This window comes from Sorex fumeus, unplaced genomic scaffold (assembly GCF_029834395.1).
Source record: "Sorex fumeus unplaced genomic scaffold, SorFum_2.1 ptg000098l, whole genome shotgun sequence".
NCBI classification, from domain to species: Eukaryota; Metazoa; Chordata; class Mammalia; order Eulipotyphla; family Soricidae; genus Sorex; species Sorex fumeus.
Genome location: NW_026606155.1, coordinates 71218434 through 71235060, shown reverse-complemented (window position 1 = coordinate 71235060; position 16627 = coordinate 71218434). Strand labels below are relative to the sequence as shown.

At 56.8% G+C, this 16627-nt stretch overlaps 3 protein-coding genes across 4 annotated transcripts; 2 read left to right on the top strand and 1 right to left on the bottom strand.

Moving 5' to 3' along the window:
• Positions 1 to 77: 77 nt before the first annotated feature.
• Positions 78 to 8557, top strand: NOP9 (NOP9 nucleolar protein). Of its 2 annotated transcripts, none has more exons than XM_056133589.1 (10): positions 78 to 351; positions 1153 to 1629; positions 4170 to 4280; positions 4481 to 4622; positions 4753 to 4945; positions 6298 to 6438; positions 6856 to 6981; positions 7138 to 7374; positions 7629 to 7734; positions 8313 to 8557. In XM_056133589.1, exons 1-10 carry the CDS (start codon positions 105 to 107, stop codon positions 8468 to 8470), a joined length of 1938 nt encoding a protein of 645 aa, XP_055989564.1. In that variant the 5' UTR covers positions 78 to 104; the 3' UTR covers positions 8471 to 8557. The 2 variants fall into 2 exon arrangements, with proteins under 2 accessions (XP_055989564.1, XP_055989563.1); XM_056133588.1 differs by having other exon boundaries at positions 6856 to 6985; positions 7142 to 7374.
• Positions 8530 to 10926, bottom strand: CIDEB (cell death inducing DFFA like effector b). Its single transcript, XM_056133590.1, has 5 exons — positions 10766 to 10926; positions 10402 to 10546; positions 9466 to 9615; positions 9061 to 9251; positions 8530 to 8963 (listed from the first exon to the last, which is right to left on the bottom strand). Exons 1-5 carry the CDS (start codon positions 10804 to 10806, stop codon positions 8825 to 8827), a joined length of 666 nt encoding a protein of 221 aa, XP_055989565.1. The 5' UTR covers positions 10807 to 10926; the 3' UTR covers positions 8530 to 8824.
• A 2555-nt stretch (positions 10927 to 13481) lies between these two features.
• LTB4R2 (leukotriene B4 receptor 2) lies at positions 13482 to 14561 on the top strand. Its single transcript, XM_056133911.1, has one exon. The coding sequence runs from the start codon at positions 13482 to 13484 to the stop codon at positions 14559 to 14561; it is 1080 nt and encodes a 359-aa protein (XP_055989886.1).
• The last annotated feature ends 2066 nt before the right edge of the window (positions 14562 to 16627 follow it).

Here is a 16627-nt window from a genome sequence, read left to right as displayed (position 1 = left end):
GCCGGCGTGTCTGAGCCCTGCCGGAGCCAGGTGTGTTGCTCGCTGCTGCAGGGCTCGGGACTCCCGAGGAAGCTCTCGCCCGCGGGACAGCCCCCGCTGAACCCATGGGGCTGGCTCCGCGCTCCCCGCACAAAGCGGGGCGCCGGTTCCAAGCTGGCGGCACCCGAGGGCGCGGGGCCAAAGGGTCGAGGCGGCCCCCAGCAGGGCGCCCGCGGCCACCCGGCCCGCCGCGCGAAGGGCGCTCGGAGTCGGCTCCTGAGGCGCCCCCTCACCTGAGCCCCGAAGCCCTGGGGTATTTTCGGCGAGCGCTGTCGGCGCTGAAAGAGGCTCCCACGAGCGGAGAAGAAAGAGGTAGGGGATCTTAAACTTGAACAACGACCCTCCCCACCCCACCCCGTGCTCAACTGAATCACCTCTCCCCTCTGCCCTTACTCTTAGAGCTGTCCCCTAAACAGTCCTTTGTATACTCGCCTTTTGGCCTCTGCCCGCTAATCGTCAGCCTCCTGAATTATCCTAATTATTTTTCTTATTCATTTTGGTGTTGGGCCCACAACCGGCAGTTCTTAGGGCTTCTTCTTGACTCTGCGTTCAAAGATCATTCCTGGCAATGCTTGGGAGACCATGTGGGATGCCAGGGATTGCACAGGGATTGACTGCGTCCAAAGCAATCACCTTAACCCCTGTGCTATCCCTCGAACCTAATTTCTTTAAAAACACGAAGAGTACTCTTCTTCGCCTACTCACTGCTGAACGTCCTACACCCTCCCTACCGCGAACCCCAGTACCCCCATCAGAAAAAAGAGGTAGATTGGGGATGGGACGAAGAGAAGGGCTAGTAGGCTTATAAAAGCCAGGTTCGCGGGCGGGAGAGATAGTATGCCAGGTCCGGGTAAGATGCTTACCCTGCCCGCCACCTCTTGGCACCCCAGATGGTCCCCTGAGCTCAGCCAGGAGTGATTTCCCCTGAGCACAGAGCCAGGAGTAAGCAAGAAAAATCCAAGGGATGGGCGAGGGAATTCTCTTGGGTTCCCATGGCCAGGGGATTTGCTTTCATCTTGCCTGTCCTTGTTCTGTCACCCTGCATGCCCCGGGATGGAGCATAACTTATCTTCTTCTGCGCCTCTAACTCGTTTCTTTTCCCGGTGTCTTCAGAGCTGATGGTGCGCAATGTGTTGAAGGAAGTGGAGGAGCAGGCCCTCGCGTTGGCCCTGAACCGGACCGGCAGTGAGATGTTGCAGGAACTCTTGGAGTTGAGCCCCCAGAAACCGCTGTGCCGAGTGTGGGCTGCCCTGCGCGCCAACTTACGCTTGGTGGCATGTCACCGCTGTGGCGTGCATGTATTGCAGAGTGCTCTGCTGCAGCTGCCTCGACTGCTGGGGAGCCCGGTGAAGGAGGCGCAGGAGGAAGAAGAGGACGAGGAGGACGGGGAGGATGAGGAGAAGGGGAAGGACGGACCCTTGGAAACTCTGGAAGAGCTGGTCCTGGGACTCGCCTCTGAGGTGTGTGAGGATTTTCTCACCTACTGTGGAGACACACACGGCAGCTTCGTGGTCAGAACTCTGCTGCAGGTGTTAGGAGGGACTGTTCTGGAGTCGGAGCGAGCCAGGCCCCGGAGCTCCCAGGCACCAGGTAAGTATGACCCACCAAGGTAGTGGGGAGCTTGAGGAAGGGAGGGTGTAGGGCGTTCAGCAGTGAGTAGGCTGGGAAGAGTACTCTTCATGTATTTAAAGAAATTAGGCTGGAGGGATGGCACAGGGGTTAAGGTGATTGCTTTGCATGCAGTCAATCCCTGTGCAATCCCTGGCATCCCATATGGTTCCCCAAGCATCGCCAGGAATGATCCCTGAGTACTACCAGTTGTGGGCCCAATACCAAAATGAATAAAGAAAAATAGTTAGGATAATTTAGGAGGCTGAAGATTAGTGGACACAGAGGCAAAAGATGAGTATGCAGAGAATTGTTTAGGGGACAGCTTTAAGAGTAGGGCAGAGGGGAGAGGTGATTCAGTTGAGCCGGGGGCGGGGCGGGGGGGTCGTTGTTCAAATTTAAACCATAACCCACAGTAAGAACAAAAATTTAGGGCTGGCAATATATCTCAATGGGTTAAGCAGGCCTGGGTGTGATCTTCAGCACCGCATGTCGGCCCCCCTCTACCCGCCTCTAGCGCTATGAGAAGCACTCTGGAGCGCAGCCCGGAGTGGCCTCAGAGCAGTGCCTGGTGTGGCCCAACCCCAGTTGTTCAGTTATTGGTTTGGGGCCACACCTGGCAGTGCTTAGGGAATATTCCTGGCTCTGTGTATGGGGGTCACTCCTGGTGGTGCTCCGGGGACAATATGGGTTGCTGAGAATTGAACTGGGGTCATCCACATGCAAGACAAGCTTCTTAAGTTGTTGTATACTATTTCTCCTTCCCTCCCTATCACACACCCCACCACCAATTGATCAGAGGAAGTGTATGCTTTGTATGCTAGAGCCCTGAGTTTGATACCTGATACCACATACTTCTCGAAGTAGTATCAAGACTGACCCCAGAGTTGGGGCAGACAGTCTCTCCCCAACCCCCTGTACTTCTGGAATCCCTGGCAGCCACACCCATATCCCACAACTTACCATGTAAACTCACTGCCCAGTTAAATATTCTGGAGTTTCTGGAGTGCAGAGCTGCAAAAACCAACAGCTCTGAGCTCTATAATACTGACATCTCAGTAGGAGCACACCAAATTAGATGCGAAAGTAACATAGATGCCAACTAAGCTTAAACAAGACCACCAACCAAAAGGCTCCACTAGCAGCAAACAGCTTAGTAAACCCTCAGACAAGGACTTAATGTCCCTTTGGTGAGATACAACAATTTTCACAAATTTTCTTTTACTGAAGTATTTAATAATTGCATTAGCCATTTAGTTGTAACAAGCAATATGAAATATTTTGTGTCTGCTAAAGGGGCAGGCTTGGGGAAGTGGTTGTGAAAATGGGATGATGGTAGAGGGAAGGTCACACTGATGATGGGATTGTTGTTGGAATACTGAATGCCTGTAATCAATGCATCATGAAAAACTTTGTAAACTATGGTGTTTAAATAAAGGGGGCGGGGGAGACCAACCTAAGAGCACCATCAGGTGTCACCCAAAAACAACAAAGAAAAGAAAAGAAACCTAACTCAGGCTGTGTATGTGTTTTTGTACACATAATTCAAGAAAAAATTTCAGGAGACTGCTCTTAACTGCGTGCATCCCACTTACATTCTTTCCTCTTTAAAGTTGCCATCCCTTCCCTTCCCCTTGTTGCTGCCTTGGTGGCCTCAGTTGTGTTCATTTCAGTGGTGTTCAAAGGGGGGGATTGGGGATAGGTTGGAGGGGGGGTGGCACTGGTGTTTATGCATGTGATCGCTGGGGAGGACTGCAGGACTCTGCGGGGCGAGCATACACACTCCCGTGGCACGTGAGGTCCCACACTGTAATGCTGCTGAGTTCAAACTCTGCATGTGAGTGGCACAGGGGTGGAACTCACGGACTCCTGTTGGCAAGGAAGGTACCCGTAGCCACCGAGCCATCTCTGCATTTTGTTATTCAGTTCTAGTCTGTCCATTTCTTTCTCCCTCTTTCACACACTCACCCGTGGATCCAAACCCATTGCTTGACCAGTCACTCTGGGCAGTACTTAATGAGAGCCTGCACTTCTGGTGACTGAACTAAGGGTTCCTGCCTGCAAAGCCTGCAACCATCTCTTCTGCCTTTGTTCTGTTCCGTTTAAAATATACTGCTTGAGGGACTGGAGCGATAGTAACAGTGGGTTACTATTAGAGTAACACTTGCCTCACATGGCCAACCGGGATTTGATCCCTGGCATTCCATATCATGAGCACCACCAAGAGTGATCCCTCAGCACCACCAGGTATGGCCTCAACTCTGGGCAGTTAAGGGTTGGAGAGTCAAGATGAGGCTTGATGGTGGAACCTCTTGATTTCCTGACTTGAGGAAGCATGCCTGTATCCTGTCGACCCTGTGGGAGCTGCTGACGTTCTTAAAATTCTGACAACAGAAATAACACAGGTCATTTGTGCACATGAGCAGAAATATGAGTTACGCCCAGTGTGCGTCTGCGCTTGGCATCCACGCCGGGGTCTGGGCAATGCTCTCACCCTTGCCGTGCTCTTCATCTCCCTTCAGAAGCACAGAAGGCCCCCGCGCGGGAGTGTAAGCCCACTGACTTCGAAGTCCCTGCAGCCTTCCTGAGCCGCCTTCAGGATCTGTGCTCCTGCTTTCTCAAAGACCTTGCTGGTAAGGATGGGAGGGAGAAGGGCCCAGGATCTACTTCCGTCACACCAGCCGGCCCGTTTCCTGCCCTTTCCAAGGTGGTTTCACATTGCAATGACACCGTCTAGATCTGTCTGGTCCCTTTGGGCCAGATTGCGGTTTGTACATCAGATCACACGGCTTTGTGGAGTACTGCTTTTATTATGTTGGCCCTGTCCCCACAGTGTTTGTCACTGACAAGATCTCCAGTTTCTGCCTTCAAGTGGCCTTGCAGGTCTTACACCGCAAACTGCCCCAGGACTGTGCCCACCTCTGCAGTGCCGTGATCAGCTACCTCAGCAGCCGCCAGTCCTCAGCCGATGGCAGGTACGGTCAGGACCTGGGCACCTACCAGGGCTGATGGTGCCAGGAGTAGCGAAGAGGGCGAGGGACAGAGGGGCGGGGGGTATGGAAGGAGGGGGGAGTGAATTGGGCCTGAAGAACTTTGTGTCCCTAGCCCCCTGCTGCTCTTCCTGCGGGATCAGACGAGTTCCAGGCTCCTAGAGCAGCTGCTGCTCGTGCTGGAGCCCCCGAGGCTGCAGAGCCTCTTTGAGGATCACTTGCGAGGACAGCTGCAGATCCTGGCTGCACATCCTATCGCCAACTTCCCTTTGCAGCGCTTGTTAGATGCAATCACGAGCCCAGCCTTGGTGAGTCGAGCTAGTCAGGTCGGTTCTGTACCCATAACCATTGTAGGTTTGTTCCTGGCACTTTTATTTATTTATTTATTTTTATGTTCCTGTCTTGGTCAGTGTTCCTTCCAACCACTGCCTTTGAAAATGTATTCCTGGGGGTTTCCCAGGGCCTAGTAGAAAGTGGCTTCTTCCCAGAAAAGCTGTGTCCTGGGTTCTCTCAGGACCTGGAAGCCTGGCATATATTGAGTTGACAGCTTGAGATTCCAAGGTCTACTCAGATACCTGCCTACAGATTTACGGGAGAGCTGGAGGCTGCTGCCAAGCGTCTCTCTCCCTTGGCCGTTCGGCACCAAGGTGTCATTTCTTTGCAATCTCACAGGCTGGGAGCTGAGGTGGAAGAATTCCGGAATGCTAATTCTAGAATTCGATCCTCTTGATAGTATGTTCTCCAGGACAGCTCCTCCCATGTGAGACAGCCCCTCTTAGCTCCCCCGAAGACTGTCCTGAACTTTAGTCTCAGTTTCTTCTTTTTTTTTTTTTTTTAAATTGGGGGCATACCTGGTGGTGACCAAGGCTTACTCCTGGCAGGGCTCAGGGAAACATGTGATGCTAGGGACAGAACCTGGGTTGGCTGCATGTAAGACAAGTGCCCTACCTATTGTACTAGCTCTTCAGCCCTTTTCTGCTTTTTCCCTTTGGCATTTGAGCCACATCTGCCACTGTCTAGGGGCTGCTCCTCAGTAGGGTATTCGGGAAATGATGTGTTGCCCAAGGGGCCGGAGAGACAGCTGGATGGGCAGAGCAGATGCTCTGTATGCAGGAGGCCTGGATTGATACCGAGACCACCAATTATGACCCGAGGACAGAAAAACAAAATGTGCAGTGCTGAGGATCAGATCCAGGCCTCAAGCGGGCAAAGCCCATGCTCAAGCACCTTGAGCCCATTCCTTGCCCTCTTGGTGATTATTTATTTATTTGCGGGTGTTTGTGCATGCATGCGTGTGTGTGTGCATGTGTGTGTGTGTGTTAGTGGTGGTCATACCCGGTAGTGTGTGTGTGTGTGTGTGTGTGTGTGTGTGTGTGTGTGTGTGTGTGTGTTAGTAGTGGTGTCATACCCGGCAATGCTCAGGGTTTTTTCCAGACTACACCCAGGAGTTACTCCTGGAGATGCTTGGGGGACCGTATAGGATGCCAGGGTTTGCACCTAGGTCAGCGGAGTGCAAGGCAAACAAACTCCCTACCCACTTGTACTGTCGCTGCAGCTGGTGATTTATTTTAACCCATGGCCTTTAGCAGTGTGATTTCTCTCGGAGACTAACCCACACTTACCCGAATGCTAAAAGTCCTTCCTCCGTGTCTCTCCTTAGCTGTCCCCTGTGTTTGAGGAGCTGAGCCCTGCCCTGGAAGCTGTGCTGGCGCAGGGTCACCCGGGCGTGGTCGTGGCCCTCGTGGGGGCCTGCCGCAGAGTCGGTGCCCACCAAGCCCAGGTCCTGCAGCTGTTGCTGGAGGTGAGTGGGTGTCACTCAGACATTCCTGCCTTCAGTTCTGCTTCTTACCTTGTGGGTTCTTGTTACCTTTGACTCAAGAGCTCAAGATTCTCTCTGAAGCTGACCGTGTGCGTTTGTGAACCTGAAGGGTCCAGCGCCTGGGGAGTTCTCAGATGCCGGGGGGGGTGGGGGGAACATGAGGGAGGCCCAGGGGCTCCTGACAGTCCTGAAATAAGAACTGTTTCCTCCAGGACTGTCACCAGAAAGTGACTTTCAGGAGTAGATATTTATTTGGCATCTTTTGTGTTCAGGGGGCCCAGAGATAGGGCAGGCTGGTTGAACTGTCCTCATGGAACCTGTATTCTCTCAAGGTAGGAGAATAGGCGCCCCTGTGGAGGCTCTAGAGTAAGGGTCCAGCTCATCTGCCCTTCCCAACAGGCATTCCACTGTGCAGAGCCCACGTCCCGCCAGCTGGCCTGCGCGCCCCTCTTTGCCACCCTGCTGGCATATGAAGTGTACTATGGCCTGACGGAGGAGGAGGGCACGGAGCCCTCGGAGTACCAGGTGAGTCCAGGAAGCAGCCAAGTGGGTGGGCCGTGGCCTCCCCTCCCTCATCCCTCTTCCAACACACACACATGAGGGTGGCGAGTCTGAGGCCCATCCCAACGGAGTGGGCAGTTCAGCGGCTGCCTCCTAAAAGCCCCATCTCTGTCTTCCCAGCCAGAAATGGCCGCAGAGCAGGCCCTGGGGGACGTGACAGTCCCGGGGTCCCTGCTGCTCCAGCATCTGCTGCACTTCTCCACGCCGGGGCTCGTACTGCGCAGTCTGGCCGCCCTAACGGGACCCCAACTTCTGGCGCTGGCCCAGAGCCCTGCGGGCTCCCACGTGCTGGACGCTGTCCTGACCAGCCCCTCGGTGACACGCAAGCAGCGCCGCCGCGTGCTGAAGACCCTGAAGGTCAGCCCTATGCCTGCCCCCGCCCCCTCTCCCCCTCCCCTGTCTGCGTTGCTTCCCCAGGCCCAGGCTCGGGAGGGAGAGAGGGGGATGACTGTGCAGCTCCTGGACTCCTGAGCTCATGGCCTCCAAATCCCAGAGACTTAACCCTCCAGCCCCCTCCCCCACGCCCCCAGTACAGCATAGATGCACACGCATAGGCTCTTGTGGTCAGCCCTGGGGGGACCTGCTTTGCCTCTTCGCTTGTCTCCATGCAGGGACAGTATGTGGCTTTGGCCTGCAGCCGCCACGGCAGCCGTGTGCTCGATGCCATCTGGAGTGGAGCTGCCTTGGGGGCCCGGACAGAGATCGCTGAGGAGCTCGGTGAGTGCTCGCTCTTCCCCTGGACCTTCCCCAACGTCCCTCTCTCTCTCACTCAAAGTGCTCGTGCCTGCGAGTGGACTTGACTCACTTCAGAGGCTAACCCTGGCTGTGGGCTCTCCGCCTGCTCGCCTCTCCCCTCTGCTGTTTATGCAACCTCTTGCTCTCACTTTTCTCCAGCCCTGGAGCCCTCCAGGCTCAAGGTCCAGGGAAAATGGACCTTTGTGGTACAGTAACCGAGCACCCAAACCTCGAAAGTTGTAACTATGTGACCTAAACTACAGTAGTTGATTTTTTTTTGTTTGTGTGCTTTTTTTTTTTAATGACCTGGGAAGGGAAGGTGTTTGACTTGCATGTAGCTGATTCTGTTCAGTCCCCAGCACTACATAGGGTCCCCCTAGCACCACCAGGAGTGACTTGTGAGCGCAAAGCCAGGAGCAACCTCTGAGAACTATTAGGAGTATTCCTCCCCCCCAACCCCAAACAATTTAAAAGATGGACCTTCCCTCCAAGTAGAGCTGCTGTGAACATTTTGCGGGTGACTTGACGGGGACATTGAGCACAAACGGTTCCCTTTCCAGGGGAGCGGAACCAGGAGCTGCTCAGAGACCCTTTTGGCCACCATGTGGCTCGCAACGTGGCCCTGACGACCTTCCTGAAGCGACGAGGGGCTTGGGAACAGCAGCAGGGTGCCGTGGCCAAGCGCAGGCGGGCTCTGGAGTCCATCCTTGGAGACTGAAGCCTGCCCACCGGGGCCCCGGGACTTTCCCGAGCTGGGACTGCAGACAAGTCTTCTTAGTAAATGTTTTTATATTTTTATTGGAAATGTTTTGTTGCTGTGTTCTGGGGGAGTGGTGGTGGGGGGAGGGAATGGGGAGGGTGTGAAGAATTGTGGCGTCTCAGGGTAAGTGGGAAGCTGGACTCCATTCTTCAACTTGGGCAAGACAAGGGCAGAGCCCTTGTTTATGGGGTCCGAGGTCCATGGGGGCCTTGACCCCCTTGTCTCCCATGTCTGAGGGTCCCCGTCCCAGACATGCTCACATTCCAGAGTGTTCCCCGGGGGTGCGCCCGGGGCCGATGCCTGAGGCACTTCTCAGTGGTGGTAGAGACGGTTCTGGTTCTGCCTCTGCAGCTGCTCTACCCCCTCCACCACGTGGCGCAGGGTGGAGGCGACGCCCAGCAGCACGCTGCCCATGCCCTGCAGCAGACTGGACAGCCAGCGCAGCAGCTCCCTGCAGGGACAACAGGACGGGGTCAGCCTGGCCTAGAGGACCACAGATCCGGGTACGGGGGGAGGGGGGGAGGGCGGGGGGGGGGGTGCGTGAGAACCTGAGGACTTTCTTGGGTCCAAGTCCCTGGAAGTCACAGCTCATGGAGTAGAGCCCATAGAACGTGGCTTTGACATTCAGGCTGCCGAAGAGGTCTCGAGGGTTTTGCTTGTACACGTCAAATGTGATGCTGGCGATGTCCTTGCTGTGCTTGGGCTTCTCCCGGCCTAGGCCATACGACAGCACCCCACTCTGTAGGGCACCCCCATCAGTGCCGGACCCCTCAGCCTGACCCTCAGCATCAGCACCCACATCAGTGCCGTGTTCCCTGCAGCCTGACCCTCAGCACCCACTCCTGCCATCCCCAGGAAAGTGCCTGTGCCAGCTCTCCCAGGGTGTGCCACCCACCCCACCCCCTCCCGAGATCAGGGTAAGGCTGGGAGAGAGACAGCGGGTGTGGCCTCACCCTGAGAGGGCTCCACCTCTGCCCAGGCTCCAGCACCATCAGGCACGTGTCGTCCTCCAGCATCTGGAAGAAGTCTTCACTCTCCACGGTGGTGCCGTCCTCCTCCAGCACCAGGGTGGGCTCCCCGCGCAGTGAGAGGGTCTCCAGGGCCTGCAGGTGGCAGGAAGCAGGAGGGCAGAGGAGGTCTAGGACCAGGCCGGTCCCTCTTGGCAGCTGACACCTGGGTGTGGCTGCATACCAGGATGGTTGACAAGCCCAGTGCTTTGCTGTCCCCTCAAAGCCCTGCCCCCTCAAGGCTCCACCTTCAGATTTTGTTGGGGACTCTCACAGGGGGCTCACCTTTTCCCCTACTGCTTTGCTCCACCCTCATCGCATCATTCCCCAGTTCCCCCAAGCCACTGCAGATTTGGAATTGGAGTTACCCAGACTATTCTGAAGCCCATCCTCCCTTCAGTCTCAGTTGAGTCTCAGCTCATGTCTGGAGCCTCCAGAACCGTTCTCAGCTTTAAGTAATGACCCTTCCCCTTCACTGTGTCTGGCACCAGGTATCTAGTGAGCATTTCATACACATCATCCTCTTCCATTTCTTTTCTGCATGCCTAGGAGGTATTATTCCCATTTGATTGATGAAGAAGACGAAGCTTTGATAAGTTCCCAGGTTTGGTTTTTTTTTTTTTTTTTGACACCAGCAAGTGGCCGAATCAGGATTTGAGAGTCGTACATGGTCATACATGGTTGTACAAGTCCATGTCAACATCTGGATTCCATTCCTCTGCCCGTTCTATCTATTCCCCTGCTGTCTGGTGAGGCTCCATACCCTGCCCTACCCTCAGAGGGTGGATGGCCATGGAACCTCAGCCCTTTCTGCTGGTCATCCCAGGTAGCCACTCTTCTGTCCCTTGACTGACCCTGAATTGGGGCACAGGGACCACCCACCTTCTCTAGCAGTTCCTGGTATGTGGCAGCGGTTAACCCTTTTCTGATGGTCCGCTTGTGATCACAGACACGGAAAGGTCGCGGGGGTGGGGGTGCAGGGGTCCAGACTCTGCGGCCAACCTCAGAGCTGACGTTCGAGACCGACCTGGTAATTGGGGAAAAAGGGGCAGGGGGAAAGGGTTTCTGGGTTAGTTGGATAGGGAAGGCGAGGTCTAGGTTCTCACAGTGGAGGAGTTGGGGAGAGGGACCAAGACCTGGTGTGTGGGTGCGGGGAGGAGGGTCAGGACAGACCCATGGTGGGGAAGGGTGGTGGGGAAGGCACAGACTCCAGAGCTGGCGGGAGGAGGGGAGGGCTAGTGCTCACCTGAGCAGGCTGCTGGGGTTCAGGGCAGATAGGAGCTCCATGGTGGCTGCGAGGGGGCTGCCTATCCTGGTGGGCTGGGTGGTTCTCCGCTGTACTGGCGTTGTTTTCTACCACAGAGCTGGGCTCTCAGCCCCTGTCAGGTGGGGCTGAGTCAAGTCGGACTCTGGTCCCTCTGCCTGGCCAGGAAGAAGGACAAAGTCCAAGGGGAGGGTGATAGGGAGGGCTCTCATGGGTTCTCAGGGAAGGATCGAGGCCCAGACTTGCCCAGCAGATGTTGTGGGACACTGCGTGCTGTGAGGGCAATCAGGAATCCTAAAAAGAGGTTGGAACCTGCTCATGGTGTCTTTTTTTTCTATAGAGAGGTTTTCTAGGGACAGTTTTCAGGCCTCCGACCTTCGACCTTCGAGAAGCTGCTCTATGTGATCCGCAGTGCGTGCTGCCGCCTACTGAGAAAGCCAGGAACTGCAGCTTTAGGGTGGCTGAGGGTGGGGGCAGGGGTGGGGTGGGGGGGGTTACAGGATTTGAGAGGAGGAGGAGGGGAGGGAAGGGAGACTTTACTCAAAGGTCGTGGTGTTCAGGCTCCCTGGCCTTCCTGCTTTCCTGTTCCTCCTCAGTTTAGGGCTGGGACTGGCTCCATACATATTTCTCTGGGTTCCATTTCCAGAGCTGCAGGGACTGTCACCTGGATCAGTCACATTCTCACCTTTCTCCTTTGGCCACTGCACGGGCATGAGAAGACATGAAAAGGGGTGGGTGGGGGGTACGTCCTCCAATGGCATCAGGACTTGGGCTCCGGTGACCCACATTCCATCTCTGCTTTCAGCTGCAGGTGATCCGTTCCCTTTCTCAGAAGCTGGGACACAGGGACTGGGAGATCAAGTCCCTCTGCTTCTGGGAGGAGCCTTGTCTAAAGCTATGGTAGCTCACTCAGCCCCCATAAGGACAGACTGCAAGTGAGCACAGGGTATTGGACAGATAGAGCAGCCCCAGTGGGGAGTGCATCTGGGTATGCACAGACCAGCCTTCTGGAAGGTTCCTGTGCTTAGTGGGGACCTCAGGATCACACACTTGGTGGTGTTTCTCTTCCTCCCCTTGCCCTATGCCCACTCTCCCGCTTCCTGGGCTGCCCTCCCAGAGACAGGACTAGCTTTCCCCTTAACCAGACTCTGCTTTGGAGGTACACGAACTGTAACCATCCTGATGTCCGGGCTCCCAAGGAGCCCCCGGCCCTGGCTGTTGACTGTGACTTCTCCCAGCTCCTTCAAACCCAGGTCTCCATCAGGTCTCATACATATATGTTGGCTATTTGAGTCACACCCAGCGATGCTCAGGGGTTTCTCCTGGCTCTGCACTCAGGAATCACTCCTGGTGGTAGTTGGGGAACCATATGGGATGCTGGAGATTAAATCCCAGTCAGCTGCATGCAAGGCAAACACCCAACCCGCTGTATTATTGCTCCAGCCCCTGACCTCCAATATTTTAATTTCTGAGAGCTGCCTGGCTTCCACCCAGAAGCTCCTGTTGGCCGCGCCCTTCATTTCTTGGCACTGCTGCAGGTGATAATGTGGTTCTTCATGGTTGGTTACGAGTGATGATGCTGAAGCCAATTATAAGTCCCTGACTCCTCTGTGCGATGTCCCCTTCAGCCCCTCAGAACTTCATGCCATCCCTGGGGCAGGGCCTGAGACAGGAAGTGAGAGGAATAGGTGGGAAACTGAAGAAGGGGGGGTAGGGTGGGTTCTGCTCCATATGGAGCCTGGATCTAGGCAAAGATTGAGCACTGAAAGGGAAAGGGCTGTTTGGGTGACCTTTGTGGAGCTCAGGCCACGGAGGGTTGGAGAACCATGAGGGTTAATGAGGGGTAGTGGTGGAGAGTAACTGGGGTCAGAGCTGGGCATGCAGGGGTGCAGAAGCTGGACCCAAGGGCAGCCTGCAGCAGACTCACTGCTCACCTGGCGGCTGGGAGCCTGCTGTGCATCTCTTTAGCTTATCTGGTATCTCGGAGAGGCAAGCTCTCGCAGGCCTGGACGAGTTCACCATGGGATGGCACGCAGGGCTGGAGGGAGGGGCCTAGGGAAGGGCCATAGGACTCACACCTCTCCCTCCCCATTCTCGCCTCACCCTCTGGAAGTCTGACAGGCGCAGGACAGGAGCCGGAGGAGACTCCTGGGCCACTACGGTCTGACCTTTCAGCTCCCCCAGACCCCTGGTCCTGGCTGGGTAAGTGGAACTGCCCATGTGCCTGGGCCCAGCCATTCACTCATCCCTCCCAATCTGCAGACAGAAACTCTGTGTGTGTGTGTGTGTGTGTGTGTGTGTGTGTGTGTGTGTGTGTGTGTGTGTGGTGATGGTGGTGGGGGTTCCCTGCTGGTTCCGGGGTGGAGACGGGGAGTCCTGGGAGCTGAGTTCCAGGCAGATTTTGGGGCTGAGAAGGTTGTGACTGGGATGCGGCTGACAGCGCAGGCGGCTTAGGGCTCAAGCAGGGGTATACAGTTCCCGCTGGGGAAGGCTGCAGGGGAGTGGCGGGGAGTCAGTCCCTTCTCTCCCCTCATCCCCAGGCAGGACGGGCGACCCCCCCACTCCCCCCCCCTCCACCCCCGTGCCAGGAAGGGCCGGATGACGGCCAGGCAGCACTGCAGACTCAGCAGGCTGGTGAGCACCACCCCTGAATGCCGGATCTGGCCCCTTTCAGGTCCCCCCTCCCAGCTGCAGAAGGATGTCGGTCTGCTACCGCCCCCCAGGGAATGAGACGCTGCTGAGCTGGACAGCCTCGCGGGCCACGGGCACGGTCTTCCTGCTGCTGGCCGCGCTGCTGGGGCTGCCGGGCAACGGCTTCGTGGTGTGGAGCCTGGCGGGCTGGCGGCCGGCTCGCGGCCGGCCTCTGGCGGCCACGCTCGTGCTGCACCTGGCGCTGGCCGACGGCGCAGTGCTGCTGCTCACGCCGCTCTTCGTGGCCTTCCTGCTGGGGCAGGCGTGGCCGCTGGGCCCCGCGGGCTGCAAGGCGGTGTACTACGTGTGCGCGCTCAGCATGTACGCCAGCGTGCTGATCACCAGCCTGCTGAGCCTGCAGCGCTGCCTGGCCGTCACCCGGCCCTTCCTGGCACCGCGGCGGCAGCGCAGCCCGGTCCTGGCGCGCGGCCTGCTGCTGGCCGTCTGGCTGGCCGCGCTGCTGCTGGCCGCGCCCGCCGCCGTCTACCGCCAGCTGTCGGGGGACGGCGTGTGCCAGCTGTGCCACCCTTCAGCGGTGCACGCGGCCGTGCACCTGAGCCTCGAGACCCTCACGGCCTTCGTGCTGCCCTTCGGCCTGGTGCTCGGCTGCTACGGCGTGACGCTGGCGCGGCTGCGGGGCGCGCGCTGGGCGGCCGGGCGCCAGGGCACGCGGGTGGGCCGCCTGGTCAGTGCCATCGTGCTGGCCTTTGGCCTGCTCTGGTGCCCCTACCACGCCGTCAACATCGTGCAGGCCATCGCCGCGCTGGCGCCCCAGGAAGGGGCCTTGGCGAGGCTCGGCGGGGCGGGCCAGGCTGCTCGCGCGGGGACCACGGCCTTGGCCTTCTTCAGCTCCAGCGTCAACCCGGTGCTCTACGTCTTCTCGGCGGGGGACCTGCTGCCGCGGGCCGGGCCCCGCTTCCTCACCAGAATCTTCGAGGGGTCCGGGGAGACACGAGGGGGTGGCCGCTCTCGGGAGGGCACCATGGAGCTCCGAGCCACGCCCAGGCTGAAAGTGGTGGGCCAGGGCCAGGGCAATGGAGACCCCGGGGGCGGGGCGGAGAAGGACCCTCAGGGATGGGGACCCTGATCTCCCAACCCCTGGCCAGGCCTGCCCCCTGCCGACCCCTTTCCTGCCCACCCCGCCGAACTCGAGGAAGCGCTCTGCAGCGTTTGGGAATCCCTTTCTGAGCATCAGCGTGGGGGCTAGCTGGGCAGAGTCATCGTGTACCTGGGGCAGGTCCAGGTTCCTCCACACTGAGGGACTGCAAGCGGTGGTGATGGTGCATGTGAATGAAGGTTCTGGGCTTGCAGGGGGTGCGTGCCCACGTGCCCCCCAACCACCGTGAAACAAGCAGCCCTTGCCCGACGCCGGCCACAGTGTGCGCCCCTCTGGTGGCCGTTGTGCACAAGCTACTCTGAAGGCGCCTGTGGTCGGGCAGTGGCGCCCAGACTCACCCAGGGAACAGGTCTGGAATCCAAGCAAGCGCGACCGGAAGGAAACATGCAGGAGTTTGGGGGAGGGGAGGCCATGGACTCCGTTCTCTTTAGTGTGTCAGAGCCAAGGGGTTGCTGAGTATGGGATTTGAGGGGAGGGTTTCCTTTTCCATCTATCTGGAGTCCATCTGTCTGGAGCTATTTGGTGGTGGGCCAGCCCTGGGAACCTTAGAATTTCAGACAGCCTTCCTCTTTGGGGTCCACTCTCCACACAGAGGCCACTGGCCTATCAGGGAGGCCCTGAGCAGGTACTACTCATCCTGGGCAGGCTAGTGAGCGGAGTAGGGAGCAGTGATGGTGATATAAGGACAGAAAGAAGTTTTCAGTGCTGTGTCTCCTGCCTATCTCTCTTTTCCCTGCTTTCCCCCCCCCCCCCACCTTTTTGGGTCATACCCAGCAATGCACAGGGGTTACTCCTGGCTCTGCACTCAGGAATTACTCCTGGTGGTGCTCAGGGGACCATATGATGCTGGGAATCAAACCTGGGTCGGCTTCGTGCAAGGCAAACGCCCTACCCACTGTGCTATTGCCCCAACCCTTTCCCTGATCTTTTATTTGGGGACTGGGGGTTGGTGTTCAGGTGCTGCTCCTGGTTTGGTGCTCTAGGATCACTCTTGAAGGTGGAGTGCTGAGGATTTTTTAAAAAATTTTTAAAATTTTTTGCTTTTTTGGGTCACACCCAGAAATGCTCAGGAATTACTCCTGGCTCATTCACTCAGGAATTACTCCTGTCAGTGCTTGGGGGACCATATGGGATGCCGGGGATCGAACCCGGGTCAGCTGCGTGCAAGGCAAACGCCCTACCTGCTGTACTATCGCTCTGGTCCCATGCTGAAGATTTTAAACCTGGGCCTCCTCCATGCAAAATGTGGGTTCAGCTAATTATTACTATTATTGTTTTGGGACCACACCTAACGATGCTCAGGGGTTAATCCTGGCTCTGAGCTCAGGAATTCCTCCTCCTGGCGGTACTCAGGGGACCATACAGGATGGAACCCAGGTCGGCCTCATGCAAGGCAAGCACCCTACATACTGCACTTTCTCTCCAGTCCCAGACTCTGCTTACTGAGCTCTCTCTCCAACCAGGTAAGATAGAGAGTGTGTGTGTGTGTGTGCGCGCGCGCACTACAGGGATGGAACCCAGGCCTTCCACTTGCAGGGCATGTGCTCTACCACTGAGCTGCGCTCCTGGCTTTGCCAAATCTTATCTCCTCCTAAGACAGCTCAGCTATTCTTTACCTCCACCTCCACACCCAGTATTTCTCACCACCGGCTTTTGGAACCTCTTTAGAGCTAAATGCTTGTCTGGATTCTGACACTTTGTAGTTGTTGTTTTGGGGCCATACCTGGTGGTGCTCAGAGCTCAGGGATTAGTCCTGGAGGGCTCGGGGTCCATATAGAGTGCCAGAGATACCATGTGCAGTGCCGGGGATCCAACCTGGGTCAGCTGTGTACAAGGCAAGCTCCCTACCCACTGTCCTCTCTCCCCAGCCCTGGATTCTGATACTTTAGAGTGTGGGGTATGGAATAGGATTCTTTAGGATTCTGTAGAATAACCAACTCGTGATAATGTGCTCAGGACTTTCCCAGTTTCAACACTAAAAACTCTCTTGTCCCAGTCCCAATGTCTCTGGCAAACCTAACTGGCTGCTTTTGGAA